Here is a 25,600-nt window from a genome sequence, read left to right on the forward strand (position 1 = left end):
TTGATGTTTCGCCGAATTCCTGATATTCATGGTACACTCGTGAAATGGTCGTACGGGAAAATCCCCAGATCATCGCTACCTCGGAGATGATGTGTCCCATCGCTCGTGCATAGCAGCAGTAACCGATCTAACAACTGCATTAGACATATGTCTTATACAGGGTGAGTCACCTAACATTACCGCTGGATATATTTCGTAAACCACATCAAATACTGACGAATCGATTCCACAGACCGAACGTGAGGAGAGGGGCTAGTGTAATTGATTAATACAAACCATAAAAAAATGCACGGAAGTATGTTAACACAAACCTACGTTTTTTAAAATGGAACCCCGTTAGTTTTGTTAGCACATCTGAATATATAAACAAATACGTAATCAGTGCCGTTTGTTGCATTGTAAAATGTTAATTACATCCGGAGATATTGTAACCTAAAGTTGACGCTTGAAACCTCCGACGTTCAGTTGCGTGTTGTAACAAACACGGGCCACGGTCGGCGAGCAGCATGTGCAGGGACATGTTTACGATGACGACCGTGTTTACGAGTGTGGCTGTAGTGCACTGTTGTGGTTTGGTCTAGCTGTCGCAGTGTGCGCATGTAGCGCTTGCTGCTATTGTTATTCTGCATTCGTCTCCGCACGCAGACCAACTGTAGTACACCGTGTTACCAGACATCTGTGATAGTGTAGTGTTGTAGGAACTGTGACCATGGTGTATTCGAACTCTGTAAAGGCGGAGATGATACTCATCTATGGCGAGTGTCGACGAACTGCAGCTGAAACCTGCAGGGTGTATACAGAACGGTACCCGGACAGAGAGCATCCGACGTGCCGCACATTGCAAAACATCTACCGCCAACTGTATGCAACAGGTATGGTCGTAGCACGCAAACGGGTCCGTAACAGGCCCGTCACAGGAGAAGCGTGTGCAGTTGGTGTGTTAGCTGCTGTTGCCATGAACCCACACATGAGTACACGGGACATTGCGAGAGCCGGTGGACTGAGTCAAAGAAGTGTCATGCGCATACTGCATCGTCACCGCTTTCACCCGTTTCATGTGTCGCTACATCAGCAATTACATGGTGATGACTTTAATCATCGAGTGCAATTCTGTCAATGGGCATTAACAGAGAATGCGTTGCAGTTCTACCAGTTTACCGATGAAGCGGGTTTCACAAACCACGGGGCAGTGAATCTACGGAACATGCATTACTGGTCCGTGGACAATCCTCGCTGGCTCAGACAGGTAGAGCGACAGCGACCGTGGACTGTAAATGTATGGTGCGGAATCATTGGCGACCACCTCATTGGTCCTCACTTCATTGCAGGGGCCCAAACAGCTGCAACATACATCGCGTTTCTACAGAATGATCTGCCAACGTTGCTCGAAAATGTCCCACTGGAAACGCGTCGACGTATGTGGTATCAGCATGATGGTGCACCTGCACATTCCGCAATTAACAGTAGCTGCACATTCCGCAATTAACACTGGGCTGACCCTTGACAGGTTGTTCGACGGGCGTTTCATAGGACGTGGAGGACGCATAAATTGGCCAGCCCGTTCTCCTGATCTTAATCCTCTGGACTTCTTTCTGTGGGGTACGTTAAAGGAGAATGTGTACCGCGATGTGCCTACAACCCCAGAGGATATGAAACAACGTATTGTGGCAGCCTGCGGCGACATTACACCAGATGTACTGCGGCGTGTACGACATTCGTTACGCCAGAGATTGCAATTGTGTGCAGCAAATGATGGCCACCACATTGAACATCTATTGGCCTGACATGTCGGGACACACTCTATTCCACTCCGTAATTGAAAACGGAAACCACGTGTGTACGTGTACCTCACCCCTCATGGTAATGTACATGTGCGTCAGTGAAAAAGACCAATAAAAAGGTGTTAGCATGTGGACGTAATGTGCTGTTCCAGTCTCTTCTGTACCTAAGGTCCATCACCGTTCCCTTTGGATCCCTACGTAATTCGGTGCTCTCCGATACACACGATCGAACACGTCAACTTTAGGTTACAATGTCTCCGGATGTAATTAACATTTTACAATGCAACAAACGGCACTGATTACGTATTTGTTTGTATGTTCAGATGTGCTAACAAAACTAACGGGGTTCCATTTAAAAAAACGTAGGTTTGTGTTACAAAACATACTTCCGTGCATTTTTTTATGGTTTGTATTAACCAATTACACTAGCACCTCTCCTAACGTTCGGTCTGCGGAATCGATTCGTCAGTATTTGATGTGGTTTACGAAATATATCCAGCGGTAACGTTAGGTGACTCACCCTGTATAGGCGTATTCTGTCTGCTTACATACCTCTGTACGTGAATACGCATGCCTATACCAACTTCTTTGTGTAGTACCATTGCTACAGGTACTACTACAACGCCGCGCCAACACAAGGTTGGCAGCCCGTCGTCTGCACTCTAGCGGGCTGTGCAGCTCGACGGAACTGGAGTGTGCCTCGTTCACTTCTTAGCTAGATTTCGATCCAGGCAAACGCACTTTCATAATCGGCCCTCAGCCAGTTCTGTAATGTTTGCATTGATTCTCTGAGGAGGGCCCATCAGGCTTAATCAAAAATGGTTCAAATGGCTCTGAGCACTATGGGACTTAACATCTGAGGTCATCAGTCGCCTAGAACTTAGAACTACTTAAACCTAACTAACCTAAGGAGATCACGCACATCCATGCCCGAGGCAGGGTTCGAACCTGCGACCGTAGCAGTCGCGCGGTTCCAAATGGCTCTCAGCACTATGGGACTTAACATCTATGGTCATCAGTCCCGTAGAACTTAGAACTACTTAAACCTAACTAACCTAAGGACAGCACACAACACCCAGCCATCACGAGGCAGAGAAAATCCCTGACCCCGCCGGGAATCGAACCCGGGAACCCGGGCGTGGGAAGCGAGAACGCTACCGCACGACCACGAGATGCGGGCGCGCGGTTCCGGATAGAACCGCTCGGCCACCGCGTCCGGCGCTACTGATCTGCACTGTCACTTTATCCGCCGTAGTTTTGTGTTATTTTGACATAATTCGTGTTAGCGTGCGACGATCTTTGTCATTCAGTTTTGATATGCGCCCACTATTACATTTACACGATGATGTCTTTCCATGTTTTGCATAGGCTGTCGTGACTGTTGAAACAGTTGCTCTTGAGACATTCAACAAGTTGGCTGTCTTGGTTAGTGATGCTCCAGCTAATCGGGCCCCCACAATCTGCCCTCATGGAACTCTGTTAGGTCTCTCATTGGACGTCGACCTCGGCCTCTGAATGCAAATACGAAGTGCGCACTACTCGTAAACAACCCGCACTGATACCTAGTCCATACTGAACACGCACATTCCAGCGCGACATGTGCCTGATCTACGTTGTTCACCGTCAAACACAACCATCCCATTACTACCACTGTTCACATTATCTTGCCTATCCCCTGTAGAGCGTACAGTCCATGTCCGCACCTGTCTTTTGAGCCTATGTTATCTTCTACTAATGGATCCTTACACAACGCGGGAATGATGCACAGTTGCGCGTGGATATGTTATTTGCAGAGGAGCATGCTTCATCCTAGACAGTATTACGAACATACACAACACACATGCTACCAGTGAGACGGTACATCAGTGAAGATTTTCCGTAAAGGTTTCGGCGGGCGTATTTGGCGACCTGTCGTTAGTGCCACATTTCCTAGCTCGCCAACTTACTGGTTGTGTATACCTTCCTTTTCCTGCAACACAAGCTATTCCACTATTTGGATGATCTTTCTTATGCTGAAAGGAGGCGTAAGCAGCACATGCACGATGGTGCAACAGCACACTTTCATATGGCTCTTCGGGAAAATGTAGCACGAACCTTCCATAACGAGTGTATCGGTCAAGACTCTCCAATACCGCGGCTTTTCGGCTCCCCCGACTTTTTTTTTTGTGGGGGCGATGCGGGCAGATATTTAAAATTTTCACTGTCCAGCCTTATTTTCGGTAATTTTTATACCTGTTAGCGCCTGCCATCTTTGGAACTGGGATTATTAAATACTTATCGTCGTCTAAGGGTATCTCACCGCTCTGCCATGTGGAATAGTTTGGTCACGGTTGTCTCTCCCATGGATCTCAATATTGTCGTCTAACACGGTGCCTTATTTCCATTTACGTACGATACTGCAGTACCTGTGCTGTTCATAACTACGACAAGCAAGCATGAACGTAACTATCCGCCGACACCGGGCAAGCTACTTTCAAGTAAAATGTCTCCCCAGTACGGGAATACACATAATGGACATACGAGTGCAGATTGTAGACACGTGGTTGAATATCAATGGAAGTCTGGGTCTGGCCGAAAAGTTTGCTCGGATAGCCTAATGGTAACGCGACCGATCGCGATGATCGGGAAATCCGAGTTCAGTTTCTGGTTCGGCAAAAAATTTCACTGTCGTCATTCTTATAAACAGCTGATGGTTGCTCGTATTCGCTACAGCAAATACATTTAATAATTTCATAATGGCTGTAGTCGCCACAGTACCTGTTCTTTCGGACATCCACGACCGAAACAACATGGCATCGTGCGTCTGAACAACACAGCCACTGCAATATCGTAATTCCTTCTTCTCCTTCCGTAATATGCCATCAAATTTCTTTCCTTCAAATAACTTACTACACCCCAAGTTCCGTCGAAGTAGTTCCACTACATCATTACATACAACTGATTCCAAGATTCGTTCATGTCGGATGACTCCTCCGAATCCAAGGTCCGTAGTACAAGGGACACTTGTCTCTTTGTTAACCACTTCATTCTTTTTCTGCCATAAGCATTATCCACATTCACTTCAATGTGATATTCGACTTTACCAGTGACATGTAGTCAAGCCGGAAGCTGCATACATCTATTCTCAAGACTCTACGTGCAATTGTATTCGTTGATGACCCTAATTCTGCCCCTTTTACGAAGTTACATAAATTTCCCCAGAGGATTTACTCCCTACCGGCTGCCATCAGTGGACTAGGTGTGTATAAATGTGAACCATTCATCAATCCAAAAGTCCTTTGGAATACAACATTGCTTTACCAAACATACTAGTTGTGATCCCACTGTAGATGGCATGCCCTTGCCTCCCACCCACGTGAAAACTGGCCACCCAGGTACATATTTATACGTTTATTTACTTAATTATTCGGTTGTTTACCTTGGCGGGACGAGAGCTCACTCTTAAACCCAAAAAACAGTGACAGAGGTTTGCAACCTACCCCCCCCCCCTCCCCGCCGATGCTATTCTATCTGTAATACAACAAGCAACAGTGGAAACCAAGGAGAAATTTGAAAAGGGAATTAATATTAAACTAGAGCAAAAAAATAAATAAAAAAATAAATAAAAAAATTTGACATTCGCCAGTAACGTTGTAAGTTTGTTAGATATGATATCGGACTTGGGAGATCAGTGAAATTGAATGGATATCAACAAAAGTAAAAAGGATAAGGAATGAAGTCCAATTAAGTCAGGTGGTGATGAGGATATCAGATTACGAAATGAGACATTACAGCAGTGGAAGAGATCTGATATTTGACAGCGAAAAATTGGAGGTGACAGGAGTGATAAGAATATAAAATGCAGAATGGGAGTGGCCAGAAAAATTTGCCAGAAAGTGATAACGTGTGTAACGTTATGTATGTGCAAGGTGTTTTTTCTAAAGGGTTTGTTTGGAGTGTAGCCTTACATGGAAGCGAAATGTCCACAACAGACAGCACAGACAAGAAGAGAATGGAAGCTTTTGAAACGTATTATGTATTAGCAGCCGGCCGGGGTGGCCGAGCGGTTCTAGGCGCTACAGTCTAGAACCACGCTATCGCTACGGTCGCAGGTTCGAATCCTGCCTCGGGCATGGATGTGTGTGATGTCCTTATGTTAGTTAGGTTTAAGTAGTTCTAAGTTCTAGGGGACTGATGACGTTAGCACTTAAGTCCCATAGTGCTCAGAGCCATTTTGTATTAGCAAAGAATGCTGAATATGAGGTAGGCAGATTTGACAGATCCTACAGCTTCAAGTAATACCTAATTTTGTAATGATTGGGAAGTGTGGAGGAGAAGAAGAGGCGGTAAAAATTGAAGAGGGAGGCTAATCTTTAAATACAATAAAGAGGTTCATACAGAATTAGGGTGTAATAGTTATGGAGATATGAGAAGACTTGCTCAAGGTGGGCGAGACAGATAGAGCTGTGTCACATCAGTTTGGACTGATGACTACAACGTAGCATTATTAGTTCTAAAATAGATAAAAATACTGAAGATTAACTGGGATAATTAATGGGGAGGTACTGAATAACACTGGCGAGAAAATAAATTTATGTGACAACTTGACAAAAAGATGGTCGGTTTATATGATGTATGCTGAACCATCAAGGAATCGTTACTTCGGTAAGGGAGGGAAGGATGGGAGCAAAACTAGTAGACGACGACCAAGGCTTGACTACAGTACGCAGGTTTAAGCGGATACAGGTTGCAGTAGTGATGCAGAGATGAAGAGGCTGCGAACTGATGTCCACAACAACAGCAAGAACACATACGCGAAGCATTTTAAAATCACTTACTTGCTCCAGCTTCCGATTCAGTGTCTGCTGGATGCCGTACTTCTTGAGGACCTCGCTGCTGAGGGGGCGAAGCACGACGCGGACTTGGAGTGTGCTGGCCAGCCGCTTCGGACTCAGCCTCTCCAGCACCACGCGTGGCTGGAAGACAGGAGAGCCCCACTTCTGCTGTGTATCCACGAGCTGCTGTAGGTACACTCGCTGTCGCGTCGCCACCGGTTCGGGAGCTGGGATGGTATAGCGAGAACCGGGTGGAAGCAGTTGCAGCTGCTCCTCTTCCACCTGCGTTGCGAGCTGATCTTGCAGTCGACAGTGTGACAGAGACGGGAGACGATTCGAGAACGACGGCTCCTGTTGCTTTACCTCGCAATTCTCTGTACCCAGTGGCAGCTTTTCCAGTTGTATGTGGAGCTCCTTCGGTTTCAGAAGCCCCGGATGGTTCGGTGACGACGACTGTTGCTGCTGGTGCTGCTGTTCCAATTTCCAAGAATCCTCGGGCAGCTTTTCGAGCTTTATGTGCAGCTGGTTAAGCAGAAGACCGTCCTGTTGCTTCGCAGGTGACGACTGATGCTGCACTGGCTCCGGCTGGTGAGCATCTTCGGTGAGCTTCTCGAGCTGGACGTGCAGCTGCTTATGCAATGGAAACTGTGCTTGCTTCGGGGATAGCGACGTCTGGACCTCCTCCTGCGGCTCACCCGCCAGCTTCTCTAGCTGGACATACAGTTCCTTTTGCAAAGAATTTTGTTGCTGCTTCGGGGACGGTGAATGCTGTCGCTCTTGCAGATCGCATTTCGGCGACTCCCCCGGTAGTTTTTCCACGTGCACTACTAGCTGCTTTTGCAACTGGAACTGCGGCTGCTTCGGCCGGTCTGGCCACAGCTCCTTAGGAGACCGCGTTTCCTTCGGCTCCTGGGACTGCTTCTGGGGCGTGAACTGGGGCTGCCTCAGCAGCGGCCGGTGCGGGTCCTTCGGCGAATGCTGGTGCGCTGCCCTCTGTGACTGAGAGTACCACAGCGTCCGCGGGTGTGACTGCCTCGGAGACTGTGACTGCGACTGGCTCGGAGATGTGGGGTGCGACTGCCTGTGTGACTGGCTCAGAGTCTGCGCTTGCGAGTGCCTGGGAGACGCCGGGTGCGACTGGCTCGGTGAGTGTGACTGGCTCAGAGTCTGCGCTTGCGTGTGTCTGGGAGACGCCGGGTGCGACTGGCTCGGTGAGTGTGGGCGCGACTGGTTCGGAAGCTGCACGCACGAGTGCCTCGGAGACTGCACGTGCGACTGGTTCGGAGATTCCGCGTGTGTGTGCCTCGGAGACTGCGGCTGCGAGTGGCTCAGAGGTTGCGGCAGTGCCTGCTTCGGAGACTGGGGGTGCGACTGGCTCGGAGACTGGGGGTATGACTGGCTGGGAGACGCCGGGTACGACTGGCTCAGAGACTGCGGGTGCGACTCCTCCAGAGGCTGCAGAACTGGCTGCCTCAGAGACTGTGTACACGACTGTCTCGGAGACTGCGGGTGCACCTGCCTCGGAGACGGCGGGTGCATTTCCCTCGGAGACTGCGGGTGTGCCAGTCTCGGAGACAGTGGGAACGATTGCCTCGGAGTCTGCACGTACGGATGCCTCGCCGACTGCGCGTGTGAATGGTTTGGTAAGTGTGATTCCGACGGTTTCGGTGAATGTGGTCGTAACTGCTTTGGTGAATACAGCTGCACTTCCTTGTTCGGGGGTTGGGATTTGGATGGCGTCGCGTGTGGTGACACAGGCAGTGCCTCCAGCCACGTTTCTTGCTGCTCCAAATGTGGTCCATCATTTGGGTCCTGCAACAAAAGAAACATTCTGTTGTACATCTATTGACTATACCATGTACACATAAATTTTAGGTAACATTATACTTACCAGACAACGATGTCCAACGTAACTTACACCTCAAAATGCTAACGTTAATACAGAGTGCGATTTGTAAATATTTGTACTGCAATACAGGGTGTTACACAAAGGTACGGCCAAACTTTCAGGAAACATTCCTCACACACAAATAAAGAAAAGATGTTATGTGGACATGTGTCCGGAAACGCTTAATTTCCATGTTAGAGCTCATTTTAGTTTCGTCAGTATGTACTTCACTTCCTCGATTCACTGCCAGTTGTCCCAATTGAAGGAAGGTAATGTTGACTTCGGTGCTTGTGTTGACATGCGACTCATTGCTCTACAGTACTAGCATCAAGCACATCAGTACGTAGCATCAACAGGTTAGTGTTCATCACGAACGTGGTTTCGCAGTCAGTGCAATGTTTACAAATGCGGAGTTCGCAGATGCCCATTTGATGTACGGATTAACACGGGGCAATAACCGTGGCGCGGTACGTTTGTATCGAGACAGATTTCCAGAACGAAGGTGTCCCGACAGGAAGACGTTGGAAGCAATTGATCGGCGTCTTAGGGAGCACGGAACATTCCAGCCTATGACTCGCGACTGAGGAGGACCTAGAACGATGAGGACACCTGCAATGGACGAGGCAATTCTTCGTGCAGTTGACGATAAACCTAATGTCAGCGTCAGAGAAGTTGCTGCTGTACAAGATAACGTTGACCACGTCACTGTATGGAGAGTGCTACGGGAGAACCAGTTGTTTCCGTACCATGTACAGCGTGTGCAGGCACTACCAGCAGCTGATTGGCCTCCACGGGTACACTTCTGCGAATGGTTCATCCAACAATGTGTCAATCCTCATTTCAGTGCAAATGTTCTCTTTACGGATGAGGCTTCATTCCAACGTGATCAAATTGGAAATTTTCACAATCAACTTGTATGGGCTGACGAGAATCCGCACGCAATTGTGCAATCACGTCATCAACACAGATTTTCTGTGAACGTTTGGGCAGGCATTGTTGGTGATCTCTTGATTGCGCCCCATGTTCTTCCACCTATGCTCAATGGAGCACGTTATCATGATTTCATACGGGATACTCTACCTGTGCTGCTAGAACATGTGCCTTTACAAGTACGACACAACATGTGGTTCATGCACGATGGAGCTCCTGCACATTTCAGTCAAAGTGTTCGTACGCTTCTCAACAACAGATTCGGTGACCGATGGATTGGTAGAGGCGGACAAATTCCATGGCCTCCACGCTCTCCTGACCTCAACCCTCTTGACTTTCATTTATGGGGGCATTTGAAAGCTCTCGTCTACGCAACCCCGGTACCAAATGTAGAGACTCTTCGTGCGCGCATTGTGGACGGCTGTGATACAATACGTCATTCTCCAGGGCTGCATCAGCGCATCAGGGATTCCATGCGACGGAGGGTGGATGCATGTATCCTCGCTACCGGAGGACATTTTGAACATTTTCTGTAACAAAGTGTTTGAAGTCACGCTGGTACGTTCTGTTGCTGTGTGTTTCCATTCCATGATTAATGTGATTTGAAGAGAAGTAATAAAATGAGCTCTAACATGGAAAGTAAGCGTTTCCGGACACATGTCCACATAACATTTTCTTTCTTTGTGTGTGAGGAATGTTTCCTGAAAGTTTGGCCGTACCTTTTTGTAACATCCTGTATAAGTTTTCAAAGCACTTCGCAATTATCCATTCCGAACTTCCCTTACTTATCACTACCACAAAGAATTAATATGTAAGTATCACACGTAAGGGCGACAGACTATTTAGAATAGCAACTACTCTTCCTGTTTCTTGCAGTGCCACCAACAGTAAGGGCGTTTGGTACTGTCCATCTGAAATGAAAGTTCTTTGTTCTCCCATTCCTTTAGCGTAATCACTAATTTTCAATAATCTCGCGATACTGTCATTCTCAACAAGTCTTCATGGATGTAAATCGTTACCACTACTGTAATGGAATGGACTGTTTGTAGATACAGAAATCAAACCAAACTGCATGTTTCATTACGGACCACTGATGATCTTTTATATAAGGGAAAGAAATTACGGGTTTCTTATACTAACAATGAGATTTTTCATGCTGTTGCTGCTGCTCATTATGGGTTTGAGGAGACAAAATATCTAGGCCCATTAGTCTCCCATTCACCCTCCAGGACGGGATCAGTGTACGCCATCCAGGATTAAGGAAAACACGAATATCTTTTATGGATTTTATTAGGTTTTTGGGATTTTTTCATACTGACAAATAGTACAAATTTTATCTTATTCTTGCAACTACATCACTAGTGGAAAAAACTGATTAGTTAAACAGGCACCTGGTTATGTTGGTCATGATCGCTTCAAATTAAGCGGGATGTTGCTTGATGAACATAGAGATGAGGTGATTGAAAAGATAAAACTTCAGTTAGAAGAGCATATAAAAGATGAGCAGTCTAATATAAAGAAGGACAGAATTACAGTAATCAGTGCCCATATAGGACAACAAGCACTTCTATTAAATGCAACAGATTGTGAATCAAAACAAAAGACAGTTTAAATACTGTTCAGAGTCTCTTAAAAAGTCAATTGAAATGTGTAAAGATAATTTTCAGAAAAAGGTTTCTGCTGTTTGCACTGTTAATGTAAATACAGTGATATGGTCAAAGGTTTGTAGAGTCCTGAACCTTCTTCAGGCAGGCAAGAACAAATGATGCACAAGCTGTCGATTCATGCATCGATCATCTAGAAAGTCACCATACGGAACCTCATAAGAACGTAATAGAAATCGGATGCACGAGCACTAGAACACTTTCACTACCGTGCTTTAATTCAAGATTCAGAGGGAGAGGATTAACTGTTGAACAAGAACGAAGTGCAGAAAACTGGCTCACAGAAATTGATCCAGAGAGGAATGCAAGTTTTACGTCTTTTACGATAGCTGTTAGTTCTGATTCTTTTACTGCTACTATATTTTCTGATGCAACTGTGACACAGTTTCATCCAAATAATTGATGGAACTGAAAACAGCAAAAACGAGGAAACTTGCCAACAGGATTCAGTACTTTTGGGAAAAGCCTAATTTCTTGCCCTGCCAGCACTGCACCCACTGAGAGAATCTTTTCCAATAATTTAGGTCAGTAAAGAGATAAGAAATTACAGGAGATCAATAAATTTCTGCACGCTTCCAAAAGGGCTAAATTGCACTTTACAGTAATTACGAAACTACATAAATACCTTCCCCCATGAACCATGGACCTTGCCGTTGGTGGGGAGGCTTGCGTGCCTCAGCGATACAGATGGCCGAACCGTAGGTGCAACCACAACGGAGGGGTATCTGTTGAGAGGCCAGACAAACATGTGGTTCCTGAAGAAGGGCAGCAGCCTTTTCAGTAGTTCCAGGGGCAACAGTCTGGATGATTGACTAATCTGGCCTTGTAACATTAACCAAAACGGCCTTGCTGTGCTGGTACTGCGAACGGCTGAAAGCAAGGGGAAACTACAGCCGTAATTTTTCCCGAGGACATGCAGCTTTACTGTATGATTAAATGATGATGGCGTCCTCTTGGGTAAAATATTCCGGAGGTAAAATAGTCCCCCATTCGGATCTCCGGGCGGGGACTACTCATAGAGGACGTCGTTATCAGGAGAAAGAAAACTGGCATTCTACGGATCGGAGCGTGGAATGTCAGATCCCTTAATCGGGCAGGTAGGTTAGAAAATTTAAAAAGGGAAATGGATAGGTTAAAGTTAGATATAGTGGGAATTAGTGAAGATCGGTGGCAGGAGTAAGAAGACTTTTGGTCAGGTGATTACAGGGTTATAAATACAAAATCAAATAGGGGTAATGCAGGAGTAGGTTTAATAATGAATAAAAAAATAGGAGTACGGGTTAGCTACTACAAACAGCATAGTGAACGCATTATTGTGGCCAAGATAGACACAAAGCCCATGGCTACTACAGTAGTACAAGTTTATATGCCAACTAGCTCTGCAGATGATGAAGAAATTGATGAAATGTATGACGAGATAAAAGAAATTATTCAGGTAGTGAAGGGAGACGAAAATTTAAGTCATGGGTGACTGGAATTCGTCAGTAGGAAAAGGGAGAGAAGGAAACATAGTAGGTGAATATGGATTGGGGCTAAGAAATTAAAGAGGAAGCCGCCTTGTAGAATTTTGCACAGAGCATAACTTAATCATAGCTAACACTTGGTTCAAGAATCATAAAAGAAAGTTGTATACCTGGAAGAATCCTGGAGACACTAATAGGTATCAGATAGATTATATAATGGTAAGACAGAGATTTAGGAACCAGGTTTTAAATTGTAAGACATTTCCAGGGGCATATGTGGATTCTGACCACAATCTATTGGTTATGAACTGCAGATTGAAAATGAAGAAACTGCAAAAAGGTGGGAATTTAAGGAGATGGGACCTGGATAAACTGAAAGAACCAGAGGTTGTAGAGAGTTTCAGGAAGAGCATAAGGGAACAATTGACAGGAATGGGGGAAAGAAATACAGTAGAAGAAGAATGGGTAGCTCTGAGGGATGAAGTAGTGAACGCAGCAGACGATCAAGTAGGTAAAAAGACGAGGGCTAATAGAAATCCTTGGGTAACAGAAGAAATATTGAATTTAATTGATGAAAGGAGAAAATATAAAAATGCAGTAAATGAAGCAGGCAAAAGGGAATACAAACGTCTCAAAAATGATATCGACAGGAAGTGCAAAATGGCTAAGCAGGGATGCCTAGAGGACAAATGTAAGGATGTAGAGGCTTGTCTCACTAGGGGTAAGATAGATACTGCCTACAGGAAAATTAAAGAGAGCCTTGGAGAGAAGAGAACCACTTGTATGAATATCAAGAGCTCAGATGGCAACCCAGTTCTAAGCAAAGAAGGGAAGGCAGAAAGGTGGAAGGAGTATATAGAGGGTTTATACAAGGGCGATGTACTTGAGGACAATATTATGGAAATGGAAGAGGATGTAGATGAAGATGAAATGGGAGATAAGATACTGCGTGAAGAGTTTGACAGAGCACTGAAAGACCTGAGTCGAAACAAGGCCCCGGGAGTAGACAACATTCCATTAGAACTACTGATGGCCTTGGGAGAGCCAGTCATGACAAAACTCTACCATCTGGTGAACAAGATATATGAGACAGACGAAATACCCTCAGACTTCAAGAAGAATATAATAATTCCAATCCCAAAGAAAGCAGGTGTTTACAGATTTGAAAATTACCGAACTATCAGTTTAATAAGTCACAGCTGCAAAATACTAACGCGAATTCTTTACAGACGAATGGAAAAACTGGTAGAAGCGGACCTCGGGGAAGATCAGTTTGGATTCCGTAGAAATGTTGGAACACGTGAGGCAATACTAACCTTACGACTTATCTTAGAAGAAAGATTAAGAAAAGGCAAACCTACGTTTCTAGCATTTGTAGACTTAGAGAAAGGTTTTGACAACGTTAACTGGAATACTCTCTTTCAAATTCTGAAGGTGGCAGGGGTAAAATACAGGGAGCGAAAGGCTATTTATAATTTGTACAGAAACCAGATGGCAGTTATAAGAGTCGAGGGGCATGAAAGGGAAGCAGTGGTTGGGAAAGGAGTGAGACAGGGTTGTACCCTATCCCCGATATTATTCAATCTGTATATTGAGCAAGCAGTAAAGGAAACAAAAGAAAAATTCGGAGTAGGTATTAAAATTCATGGAGAAGAAGTAAAAACTTTCAGGTTCGCCGATGACATTGTAATTCTGTCAGAGACAGCAAAGGACTTGGAAGAGCAGTTGAACGGAATGGACAGTGTCTTGAAAGGAGGATATAAGATGAACATCACCAAAAGCAAAACGAGGATAATGGAATGTAGTCAAATTAAATCGGGTGATGCTGAGGGGATTAGATTAGGAAATGAGACACTTAAAGTAGTAAAGGAGTTTTGCTATTTAGGGAGTAAAATAACTGATGATGGTCGAAGTAGAGAGGATATAAAACGTAGACCGGCAATGGCAAGGAAATCGTTTCTGAAGAAGAGAAATTTGTTAACATCGAGTATAGATTTAAGTGTCAGGAAGTCGTTTCTGAAAGTATTTGTATGGAGTGTAGCCATGTATGGAAGTGAAACATGGACGATAACCAGTTTGGACAAGAAGAGAATAGAAGCTTTTGAAATGGGGTGCTACAGAAGAATGCTGAAGATAAGGTGGGTAGATCACGTAACTAATGAGGAGGTATTGAATAGGATTGGGGAGAAGTTTGTGGCACAACTTGACTAGAAGAAGGGATCGGTTGGTAGGACATGTTTTGAGGCATCAAGGGATCACAAATTTAGCATTGGAGGGCAGCGTGGAGGGTAAAAATCGTAGAGGGAGACCAAGAGATGAATACACTAAGCAGATTCAGAAGGATGTAGGTTGCAGTAGGTACTGGGAGATGAAGAAGCTTGCACAGGATAGAGTAGCATGGAGAGCTGCATCAAACCAGTCTCAGGACTGAAGACCACAACAACAACATAAATAAAGTATTTTTGTGGAAGTGTGAAAGTTTATTTAACTGTGTTTCTTATACTGCAAAAAAAAACTTGAAACACAATATCAAATTAACTCAGTAATTAATTCAGTAAATATGTTGCTTCTTTTTACTTTGTGTAACTCTATGTAGCATTTTTTTTGTAAATTATAATTTTATAATTAAATGTACTTACTTTCTATTGGGTTTTTTTTTGGCAGTGTTTTAATAAACTCATGTTTTGGGTCGGATTAAACTACAACCACCCTGACGCATCTGCGTCTACAGTAAATTGTGTGTGCAAGTGTGAGGAAGTTTTCTACGAGGGCAAACCAAAAATTATCCCGACTGTCTTTAAAAAAAACTCTTCTGCAGCTGCTGAGCTGCATTTCGCGAATGTGTGCCAAAGAAATTAGTATAAGCATGCGTATTAAAACACATAGATACGTTAACAGGCACAATACGGCGCTGCGGTCGGCAACATCTACCGGGTGATCAAAATGTCAGTATAAATTTGAAAACAGAATAAATCACGGAATAATGTAGATACAGAGGTACAAATTGACACACATGCTTGGAATGGCATGGGGTTTTATTAGAACCAAAAAAATACAAAAGTTCAAAAAATGTCTGACAGATTGCGCTTCATCTGATCAGAATAGCAATAATTAGCATAACAAAGTAAGACAAATGATGTTCTTTACAGGAAATGCTCAATATGTCCACCATCATTCCTCAGCGATAGCTGTAGTCGAGGAATAATGTTGTGAACAGCACTGTAAAGCATGTCCGGAGTTATGGTGAGGCACTGGCGTCGGATGTTGTCTTTCAGCATCCCTAGAGATGTCGGTCGATCACGATACACTTGCGACTTCAGGTAACCCCAAAGCCAATAATCGCACGGACTGAGGTCTGGGGACCTGGGAGGCCAAGCATGACGGAAGTGGCGGCTGAGCACACCATCATCACCAAACGACGCGCGCAAGAGATCTTTCACGCGTCTAGCAATATGGGGTGGAGCCTATCCTGCATAAACATCGTACGTTCCAGCATGTTTTTTCAACCAGGCTGGTGATGATGCGATTCTGTAACATATCGGCGTACCTCTCACCCGTCACGGTAGCAGTTTTGCTGTCCAGCGCCATGTGTCGGACATTTTGTGAACTTTTTTTTTTCCTAATAAAAGCCCATGTCATTCCAAGTATTTGTGTCAATTTTTATCTATCTATGTACATTATTCAGTGGTTTATTAAGTTTTCAAATTTATACTTACTTTTTCATCACCCGGTATATAAGACAGCAAGTGTCTGGCACAGGTGTTAGATCGGCTAATACTGCTACAATAGCAGGTCATCAAGATTTAAGTGCGTTTCAACATGGTGTTATAGTCGGCGCACGAGCGATGGGGCACAGTATGTCCGAGGTACCGATAAAGTGGGGATTTTCCCATATCAACATTTCACAAGTGTACCGTGAATATAAGGAATCCCGTAAAACATCAAATCTCCGACATCGCTGCGGCCAGAAAAACATCCTGCAAGAAGGGGACCAACGACGACTGACGAGAGCCGTTCAGCGTGACCCAAGTGCAACCCTTCCGCAAACTGCTGCAGATTTCAATGCGGTGCCATCAACAAGTGCAGATGTGAAAACCATTCAACGAAACATCATAGATATGGGCTTTCGCAGCCGAAGGCCCACTCGTGTACACTTGATGACTGCACCACACAATTTACGCCTCGCGTAGGCCCGCTGACATTGGACTGTTGATGACTGGAAACATGTTGCCTGGTCGGACGAGTCTCGTTTCAAATTACATCGAGCGGATGGACGTGTATGAGTATGGAGACAACCTCACGAATTCATGGACCCTGCATGTCAGCAGTGGACTGTTCAAGCTGGTGGAGGCTCTGTAATGGTGTGGGGCGTGTGCAGTTGGAGTGATATGGGACCCCTGATACGTCTAGATACGACTGTGACAAGTGACGCGTACGTAAGCATCCTGTCTGATCGACTGCACCCATTCATGTCCATCGTGCATTGCAGGATTCACGGTGTCAGTTTCCTCCAGCACTGCTTCAGGCATTAGTCGAGTCTACACCACGTCCTGTTGCGGCACTTTGGCTCTTCAGTGTAGTTGGTGCTACTGCAGTGCAGGGCGCTCACCTGACCATCGCAACACAAGTGCACCGGGTAGTGGCAGCGTAAACAGGTCCGCTTCGGTAACTGTTTGCCCGAAGGAAGAACAAAGGGCAGCGATATGATTTATTTGGTCAGGAGCAGTGAAAGGAGTTGAAATTCTTAGTAGACTGTTTGCGCAGTATGGGAACAGTACATTGCCGCGGTCAAGTGTTTTCGAGTGGATCGAGCAGTTCAAAAGTGGCCGGACCAATGTGACGCACAAACAGGAAGCAGTGCGCCCGTGAGCGCTCACAACGGCCGACAAAATGCAGCCAGCTCAACTGATGATTTTGACCGAAGTTCGGTTACTATCGATGGCGCCGGCCTGAGTGACCGAGCGGTTCTAGGCGCTTCAGTCTGGAACCGCGCGACCGCTACGGTCGCAGGTTCGAGTCCTGCCTCGGGCATGGATGTGTGTGATGTCCTTAGGTTAGTTAGGTTTAATTAGTTCTAAGTTCTAGGGGACTGATGACCTCAGAAGTTAAGTCGCATAGTGCTCAGAGCCATTTGAACCATTTTTGAACTATCGATGGCGTAGCGTCTGCGTTGAACAACAGTCGTGGTTCTGCCTATACCACCAACTACGGCGAACTTTGCTTCCGTAAAGTTTGTTCTCGATGGGTGCCACGACAGCTCACAGGAGAACACAAAACTCCAACGCCTTGTGATCTGCCAACGCTTACTCGACTGTTACAACAGGGGAGGCGAATGATTTATGGAAAGACCAGTGACCTGTGACGAAACGTGGGCGCATCACTGTGAGCCAGAACCAAAACGACAGAGTGGAAGCAACTCGAATGAACAGTGAAGAAAAAATTCAAGTCTGTGGCATCGGCGGGAAAGGTGACGCTAACGGTATTATGGGACGCAGAAGCGCCTACGCTGGAAGATAACATGGAGTAGGGGAAAACCATCAACAAAGACTATTACTGCGCACTGCTGTCCAACCAACTTAAACCAGCAACACCGGCAATTCGCACCAAACGACGAGGTTTTTTTGTCACTGAATGTGTTGGTGCCGCTAAATAACGCCTGGCCTCACACAGATCGCCTCACTCTTGACACCATCCAGAAATTGTTAAATGTATTCACAGTTGCGAATATTGAAAACCTTCAGCTGTATAATGGAATGACGGCAGCGGAAATTGTGCCGGGCCAGGACTCGAACCCAGATTTCCCATTTACCATGAATGGTCGCCTTACCATTGGGCTATCCGAGCCCAACTCACAGTCAGACCCAAACTTCATATGCCATCAACCGTGTGTCTACAACCTGCGCTTGTACATTCGTATATATATTCCCATACAGAGGAGACATTTTAATTCAAAGTCACTTGCCCGGTGTCGGCAGATACATGTGATATTGCAGTGCCTGTGTTATTCGGCGTTCCTTTGGGATACCTAGGTGCATGCATATCGTATTTATCTGCAGACATCGGACACGCGACTTCCAATTAAAATGTGTCCGCTAAGCATGTACGAGTGCAGGTTGCAGATATACGGAAGTTTGGATCTGGCCGTGAGTCGTGCTCGGACAGCCTAACGGCTCGACATAAGCAGGAAATCCGGGTTCCTGTCACAGTCTGGCACAAATGTTCACTGTCGTCATTCCATTAGACAGCTGGCGGATGTCAATGTTCGCAATTGCTAAAACATTTAATGTATTTCATAACGGCTGTAGTCGACGCAGTGCGAGTTCCTTCCGACTTGTATGTACGTCTGAAAGAACACTGTATCGTATTTCTGAATAACACAGGCACTATAGGGAGTTTCGAGAAGGACTTTGCAGCTTTGAAAATTCATATAAATTTATTCATAGTACCTACAGAGGAGATTGTAGTGTCAATTTGTAGGGAAATCCATCAAGTTTTGTCTCGCGTAGTTCGCTAGTGCCGAATCGCACCGTAAGGAGCGCTAGCGGCGGTTGCGTTAAAGATGGCTGCCTTCACTGGTCCTGAGTGTGGTAGCTATGTGTTTTGGTTTGAAGAATCCAAGTCGGCGACACAGTTCAGCGTAATTTCAGTACCAAGTACGCTAAAGATCCTCCTATTAGGCCTACAATTTATGAGTGGCATAAATGTTTTGTTGAAACATGGTGCGACAACGTTTTATCAACAGCCCAACGAAATCGACCCGGTGTGCATCTGGCGAACTGCACATCCCACATACGACTGTTTGGTGTGTTGAGAAACCGTTGCATTTGAAATCATACAGATTGATGATGGTACAAACAATAAAAGACTGATAAAATTGGTCGCAAGTACTTCTGAGTGGATGTGTTAAATCGATTACATGAGGATGAACATTTCTTGGACAAAATCATCTTTTCTGACGAGTCGACTTTTCACTTAAGTGGAATGGTTAACACACATAACTGTCGGATTTTGGGGAAGTGAAAATCCACATCAAACATTGCAGCATGTTCGTGACAGCCCTAAACTGAACGTTTCTTGTGCACTGAGAAAGAACGAAGTGTACGGCCCCTTTCTTCCGTGTGAGAACCATCAGTGGGATAGTGTGCCTGGATATGTTAAACAGTTTTTGATACCACAGATCGATGAGGTTGACCAAGAACGAAATATTTACTTCTTACAAGATGGTGCACCACCCCACTACCTGGCTGACATCCGGGATTTTCTCAGTGATGCTTTCCAGGTCAATGGACTGGCCGTGAAGCGCCAAGTGCTTGGCCCCCACGTTCCCCAGACCTGACACTACTCGATTTTTTTTTTAATGGGGGTTCATGAAGGATACCGTGTTTGTACCTCCTGTGCCGGCTTCCCTACCTGAACTTAGAGCGAGAATTACGCCGCCACTGAGCAAGTTACACCTGCAATGCTACAGCGAGTTTGGGAAGAAATTTACTTCTGATGGAATGTGTGCAGTATAACCAACGGAAGCAACATGCAACATTTTTAGTTTAAGGTAAAAAAAAAACAAAACTTGATGTGTTTCCCCACAAAATAACAATAAACCCAGCTCTATATTTTCTTTCAATACATTTAGACGAATTTTTAAAGTTGTAAAGACCTTTTTGAAATGGTTCAAATGGCTCTGAGCACTATGGGACTTAACTTCTGAGGTCATCAGTCCCCTAGAACTTAGAACTACTTAAACCTAACTAACCTAAGGACATCACACACATCCATGCCTGAGGCAGAATGTAGCGCCTAGAACCGCTCGGCCAAAGTTTTCTCATCTCCCGACTAACTGTGATAGTACTTGCAGTGGATCCTGATGCAGTTTGGAATTCCTGTGTGATGGTCTGGATAGATGTCTGCCTATTACACATTACCACCCTCTGCAACTGTCGGCTGCCTCTATCACTCAACAGACGAGGTCGGCCTGTACGCTTTTGTGCTGTACGTGTCCCTTCACGTTTCCACTTCACTATTACATCGGGAACAGTGGACCTAGGAATGTTTAGGAGTGTGGAAATTTCGCGTACAGACGTACGACACAAATGACACCGAATCACCTGACCACGTTCGAAGTCCGTAAGTTCCACGGAGCACCCCATTTTGCTCTCTCTTGATGTCTAATGACTACTGAGGTCGCTGATGTGGAGTACCTGGCAGTAGGTAGCAGCACAATGCACCTAATGTGAAAAACGTATGTTTTTGGGGGTGTCCGGATACTTTTGATCACGCAGTGTATCAAGGTCTGTCATTCTCATATTTATACCTGAGTAGCGGCCGACTCTTCCCACCCTTTCGCTCCGGCGCGTGGTCCAGTGAGCTGTGTGTGTGTGTGTGTGTGTGTGTGTGTGTGTGTACACGGGGGGGAGGGAACCACCATTCCACTCACGGTGGATTCAACCTTGCCCAGACTTGTGAAGCATCAACTGCTGGGTGCCCTCTTGGCGTATAGCTACTAGTACACAGTTTGGTGCCGAACTCAGCTGGTAGCCCTCCATCTTTTGATGAGGCTGCCATAGAGCCTTACCTCGTTTGATTGTTTGGTGTCGCTCTCCCAAAAGCCACTAGCCTGGCACAATGTTTTTGTTTGCTCGAATTCGAACGTATGTCCCAAGTTGAGGCTGTGTTCTGCCAAAGCTGATTTTTCTGCCCTAGGCGTATGCATCTTGTTTTGCGGAAAGACAATGGAATGGCAGAAAGGAACTACCATGTTTGGAGGTACCCTGATCACACCATTAATGGAGTTGGCCGATTTGTCGGCGTGTCAACGCAGACAGTGCTCTGTGTAGGATGGTGCCGGAAGGATGGTTGGTGGGTTGGTTGGGCGATTTGGGGGAGGGGACCAAACAGCGAGATCATCGCTCCCTTCAGATGAGAAAAGCGTGGGAATGGAAGCCGGCCATACACTTTCAAAGAAACTATCCTGGCATTTGCCTGAAGCAATTTAGGGAGATCACGGAAAACCTAGATCAGGAAGGCAGGAGAGTGGTTTGAGCCCCTGTCCTCCCGAAGGTGAGTCCACAATGCTAATCTCTGCGCCACCTTGCTCGATGTGGACTAACAAGAAAGAGTGTACGACTCCTAGCCATGTAACACGGTTAAAAACATGATCGTAAAACAATCCTAAGCGGCAGGGACCAAGCGTTGTCAATGATCGGTTTGAAATCTTACAAGAAATGCTGCTTCAGTGAACGCATGTCTATCAATCCAGTTTACACAGAAACACTGCAGATGAAACTTCATACAATGGACATTTGCAATCGGGCACCTTGCAAAATGCCACTGCTCGCAGAAGTGCACAAAGCTGCATGTCTTCAGTGGGGCATACACTGGGCAGTTTGCAACTGGAAGCATGTAGTGCGGTCCAAGGCATCACAGTTTATTTCAGATTATGCCAGGCATCGAGGGCAGTGTGCCAAGAGTGCAGTTCGAGCCGGAGATGACTCTCTGATGTTCTGGAGGGTGTTTTCATATTGTGCTCACTCATTCGACTTACCTGTGAACATGAACCCAGGTATTTATTTCAGCATTCTCTCTGTGACCAACTGTCGCCCTTTCATCTACACCTTCGTGATGAGATGCTGTGGACACTTCCAACATTACAATACAGTTGATTCTCGATAGCTCGAGGTGAACGGAACTGGGACCACATCGAACTATTGACAACTCGTACTATCCAAATTCATATGGGAAAAGAAATAAAACTATACTAAAAAGAATAAACCACATCCACAATGCCTCAAATGTTTCTTTCAAACTCCGAATTCGTATTGTTTTTCGAGTACGAGATTCTTCATAGCATTTCTTTCAAAAAAATTGTTCCAAGTTAAGTCGGTTTGTTCCATAGTCACCAATAGTAACTTTGCAGACAGCGTATTACAGAGCAAGTTCTTTTTCTTTTTCTAATTGTTTCTTCTTTCTCTAGTCGTTTTGCTCCTAACTTAACGTTCAAAGTCACAAACTTGCTTTCCTTCGTTAGGGCACTAATTTTTACGTGTACAAACAAAAACAGTCAAGAAAGAAAACGAAACAACATTGTGCTAAACCGACAATGAAAAATCTAGAACACCACTTTCAAAAAAAATGTCCGTTTCTGTAAATAGTTAAAAATTGGGAGAAGCATATGCGTGGGGCCATTTGCACCGTGGTTCGACAGGGGATGTGGTGCGAGGGGATGGAGGATGATCGATACACTGTACGGTAGCTTTTTTTTACTTTTTTACGAGGCTCGGATTTATGGGAATCACCTAATTCCGAGATTCGAAATATCGAAATTCTACTGTAGTCGTACGCAATGCGCTGCAAGCAGTCGCCCACTACATCAGCCAATCTGAATCCCATAGAGAATGTCTAGGAGAAGCAGTGATCAACACTCTCACAATTTGTTAGCTCTGCAGGAAGTGATCACCACTGCCGCATACAGCCGACTGCAACTGCCAGAGTCAGCTTCTACATGTACATCTACACGGTTACTCTGCAAGTCACAGTTAAGTGCCTGGCAGAGGGTTCATCGAACACCTCCACAACAATTCTTTTTTATTCCACTCTAGAACAGCGCGCAGGAAAAACGAGCACCTATACCGTTCTGTGCGAGCTCTGATTTCCCTTATTTTATTATATGATCATTTTTCCCTATGTAGGTGGGTGCCAACAAAATGTTTCCGCATTCAGCGGAGAAAGTTGGTGATTGAAATTTCGTGAGAGGCTCCCGCCTCAACAAGAAACGCCTTTGTTTTAACCGTGTCCACTTCAAATCCTGTGTCATGTGCGTGACACTCTCTCCCCTATTTCTTGATAATACAAAACGTGCTGCCCTTGTTTGAACTTTCTCGGTGTATTCCATCAATCCTAGCTGGCAACGATCCCAATGGCGCAGCAGTACTCCAAAAGAGGCCGGCAAAGCGTGCTGCAGGCACTCTCTTTAGTAGGTCTGTGCATCTTCTAAGCGTTCTGCCAAAAAAAGGCACTCTTGTTTCGCCTCCCCCACAACATTTTTTTCTGTCCTTTCAAATTTAAGTTGTTCTTAATAGTAATTCCTAGGTACTTAGTTGAATTTACAGCCTTTAGATTTGACTGATTTATCGCGTAACCCAAATTTAACTGATTCCTTCTAGCACTAATGTGGATGAACTCACACATTTCGTTATTTGGGGTTAACTGCACTGCTAATATTTGCACCATACAGGTATCTTTTCTAAATCGTTTCGCAATTTGTTTTGATCTTCTGATTACTTTACTAGGCGCTAAACGACAGCAACACCTGCAAACAACCTAAGATGGCTTCTCAGATGGTCTCCTAAATCGTTTATGTAGACCGGGAACAACAGAAGGCGTACAACACTACTTTGGGAGCGCCAGAAATCACTTCTGTTTTACTCGATGACTTTAAGTCAATTATTATGAACTGTGACCTATCTGACAGGAAATCACGAATTCAGTTGCGTAACTGAGACTATATTCTATAAGCACACAATTTGATAACAAGCCGCTTGTCAGGTACTGTGTCAAAAGCCTTCCGGAAATCTCGAAATCCCTTGTCGATAGCACTCAACACTCCGTTTCAGTAAAGAGCTAGTTGTGTTTCACAGGAGCGATGTTTTCTAAATCCGTGTTGAGTATGTGTCAATAGATCATTCACTTCGAGGTGATTCATAATGTTCGAACACATTACTACGTTCCAAAATACTGCTGCACGTCGACGTTAATGACATGAGCCTGTAATTTAGTGGATTATTCCCATTGTCTCTGACCTGTGCACATCACCAATCTTTGGCTGCGAATCATTCGTCCAGCGAGGGGTTGTATATGATTGTTAAGTATGGAGGTACCGGATCAGCGCATTCTGAAAGGAACCTAACCGGTATACAGTCTGGACCGGAAGACTTGCTTTTATAAGCGATCTAAGTTGCTTCACTACTCAGAGGACATCTACTTCTACTTACAGCGAGTCAACTACCGCGGCGGTGGAACAGGCTACCTTTGTGATGTCCTCAGGGGGATGTCCAGTGTGCTTAGGTTGTAGTAGTAATCCAAAGATGAAGAGATTTGCACGGGACTGAGTGGCACAGAGGTTTGCATCAAACCAGACGATCGCAGCGTCCGCCCTCCTTTCCAGTTAAGACGTACAGGGTGTGGTAGATAAGTAATGAGACTGGCCGCGTGGCGCCCCAGTCGCTCGCAGGGCGGTCTCCACCTGTACGTCACGTGGTGGGGGATCTGAGCTAACAATAGAACCGGTTCGCAGTGGCGTCGGAGTTCTGGTGCAGTGAGGGTCAAGCTTCGCGTATTACGTTGTTTGTGTGCCCGTGACACTTGTGAAAACGCTGAAGATGGATCGCTCGATAGAACAGCGGTATGCAATCAAATTTTGCTTTCGCTTGGGCAAAACTGCTTCGGAAACTTTTGCTATGATTACGGAGGCCTACAAAGAAGACTCCCTATCAAGAGCTCAAGTGTTCCGGTGGTTTAATGAATTTAAAAACGGGAGGGAATCCGTTGAAGACATGGAACGATCTGGACGCCCTTCAACGAGTCGTGTGGATGAAACAGTGGCCAAAGTGAAAGAACTCCTGGACTCCGACCGTCGTTTAAGTCTCAAAATGATCGCCGATGAGGTCTCCGTGAATAAATTTACGGTTCACCAAATTGTTACGCAAGATTTGACGATGAGGAAAGTTTGCGCAAAATTGGTTCCCCGAGTGCTCACCGCCGAACAAAAGCAACAACGAGTGGACGTTTGCCGTGAGATGCTGAATGATTTGGAAAATAATCCACACTTTTTAGACAACGTAGTAACAGGCGACGAATCGTGGACATTCCAGTACGACCCGGAGACGAAAGCCCAGAGCTCGGAGTGGCACACACCGGCATCCCCGCGGCCGAAGAAAGCAAGAATGTCAAAGTCCCGCATCAAGACAATGCTGATTGTATTTTTCGACAAGCGGGGGTTAATTCAGAAAGAGTTTGTCCCTCAGGGGAAGACTGTCAATGCCGAATTCTACAAAGAAGTCCTTCAGCG

The 25,600-nt window shown here is 45.4% G+C and overlaps 1 protein-coding gene across 3 annotated transcripts in view; it reads right to left on the reverse strand.

Moving 5' to 3' along the window:
- The window catches only part of LOC126210667 (proteoglycan 4-like), a 587,840-nt gene that overhangs the window by 344,492 nt on the left and 217,748 nt on the right, over positions 1–25,600 (reverse strand). For all 3 annotated transcript variants that reach the window (XM_049939998.1, XM_049939997.1, XM_049939999.1), the window contains one exon: positions 6,599–8,407. In XM_049939998.1, the coding sequence (XP_049795955.1) occupies positions 6,599–8,407 (1,809 nt within the window). The remainder of the gene's footprint in view (positions 1–6,598; positions 8,408–25,600) is intronic.

The sequence above is a fragment of the Schistocerca nitens genome, chromosome 10, assembly GCF_023898315.1.
Source record: "Schistocerca nitens isolate TAMUIC-IGC-003100 chromosome 10, iqSchNite1.1, whole genome shotgun sequence".
In the NCBI taxonomy this organism is placed as follows: domain Eukaryota; kingdom Metazoa; phylum Arthropoda; class Insecta; order Orthoptera; family Acrididae; genus Schistocerca; species Schistocerca nitens.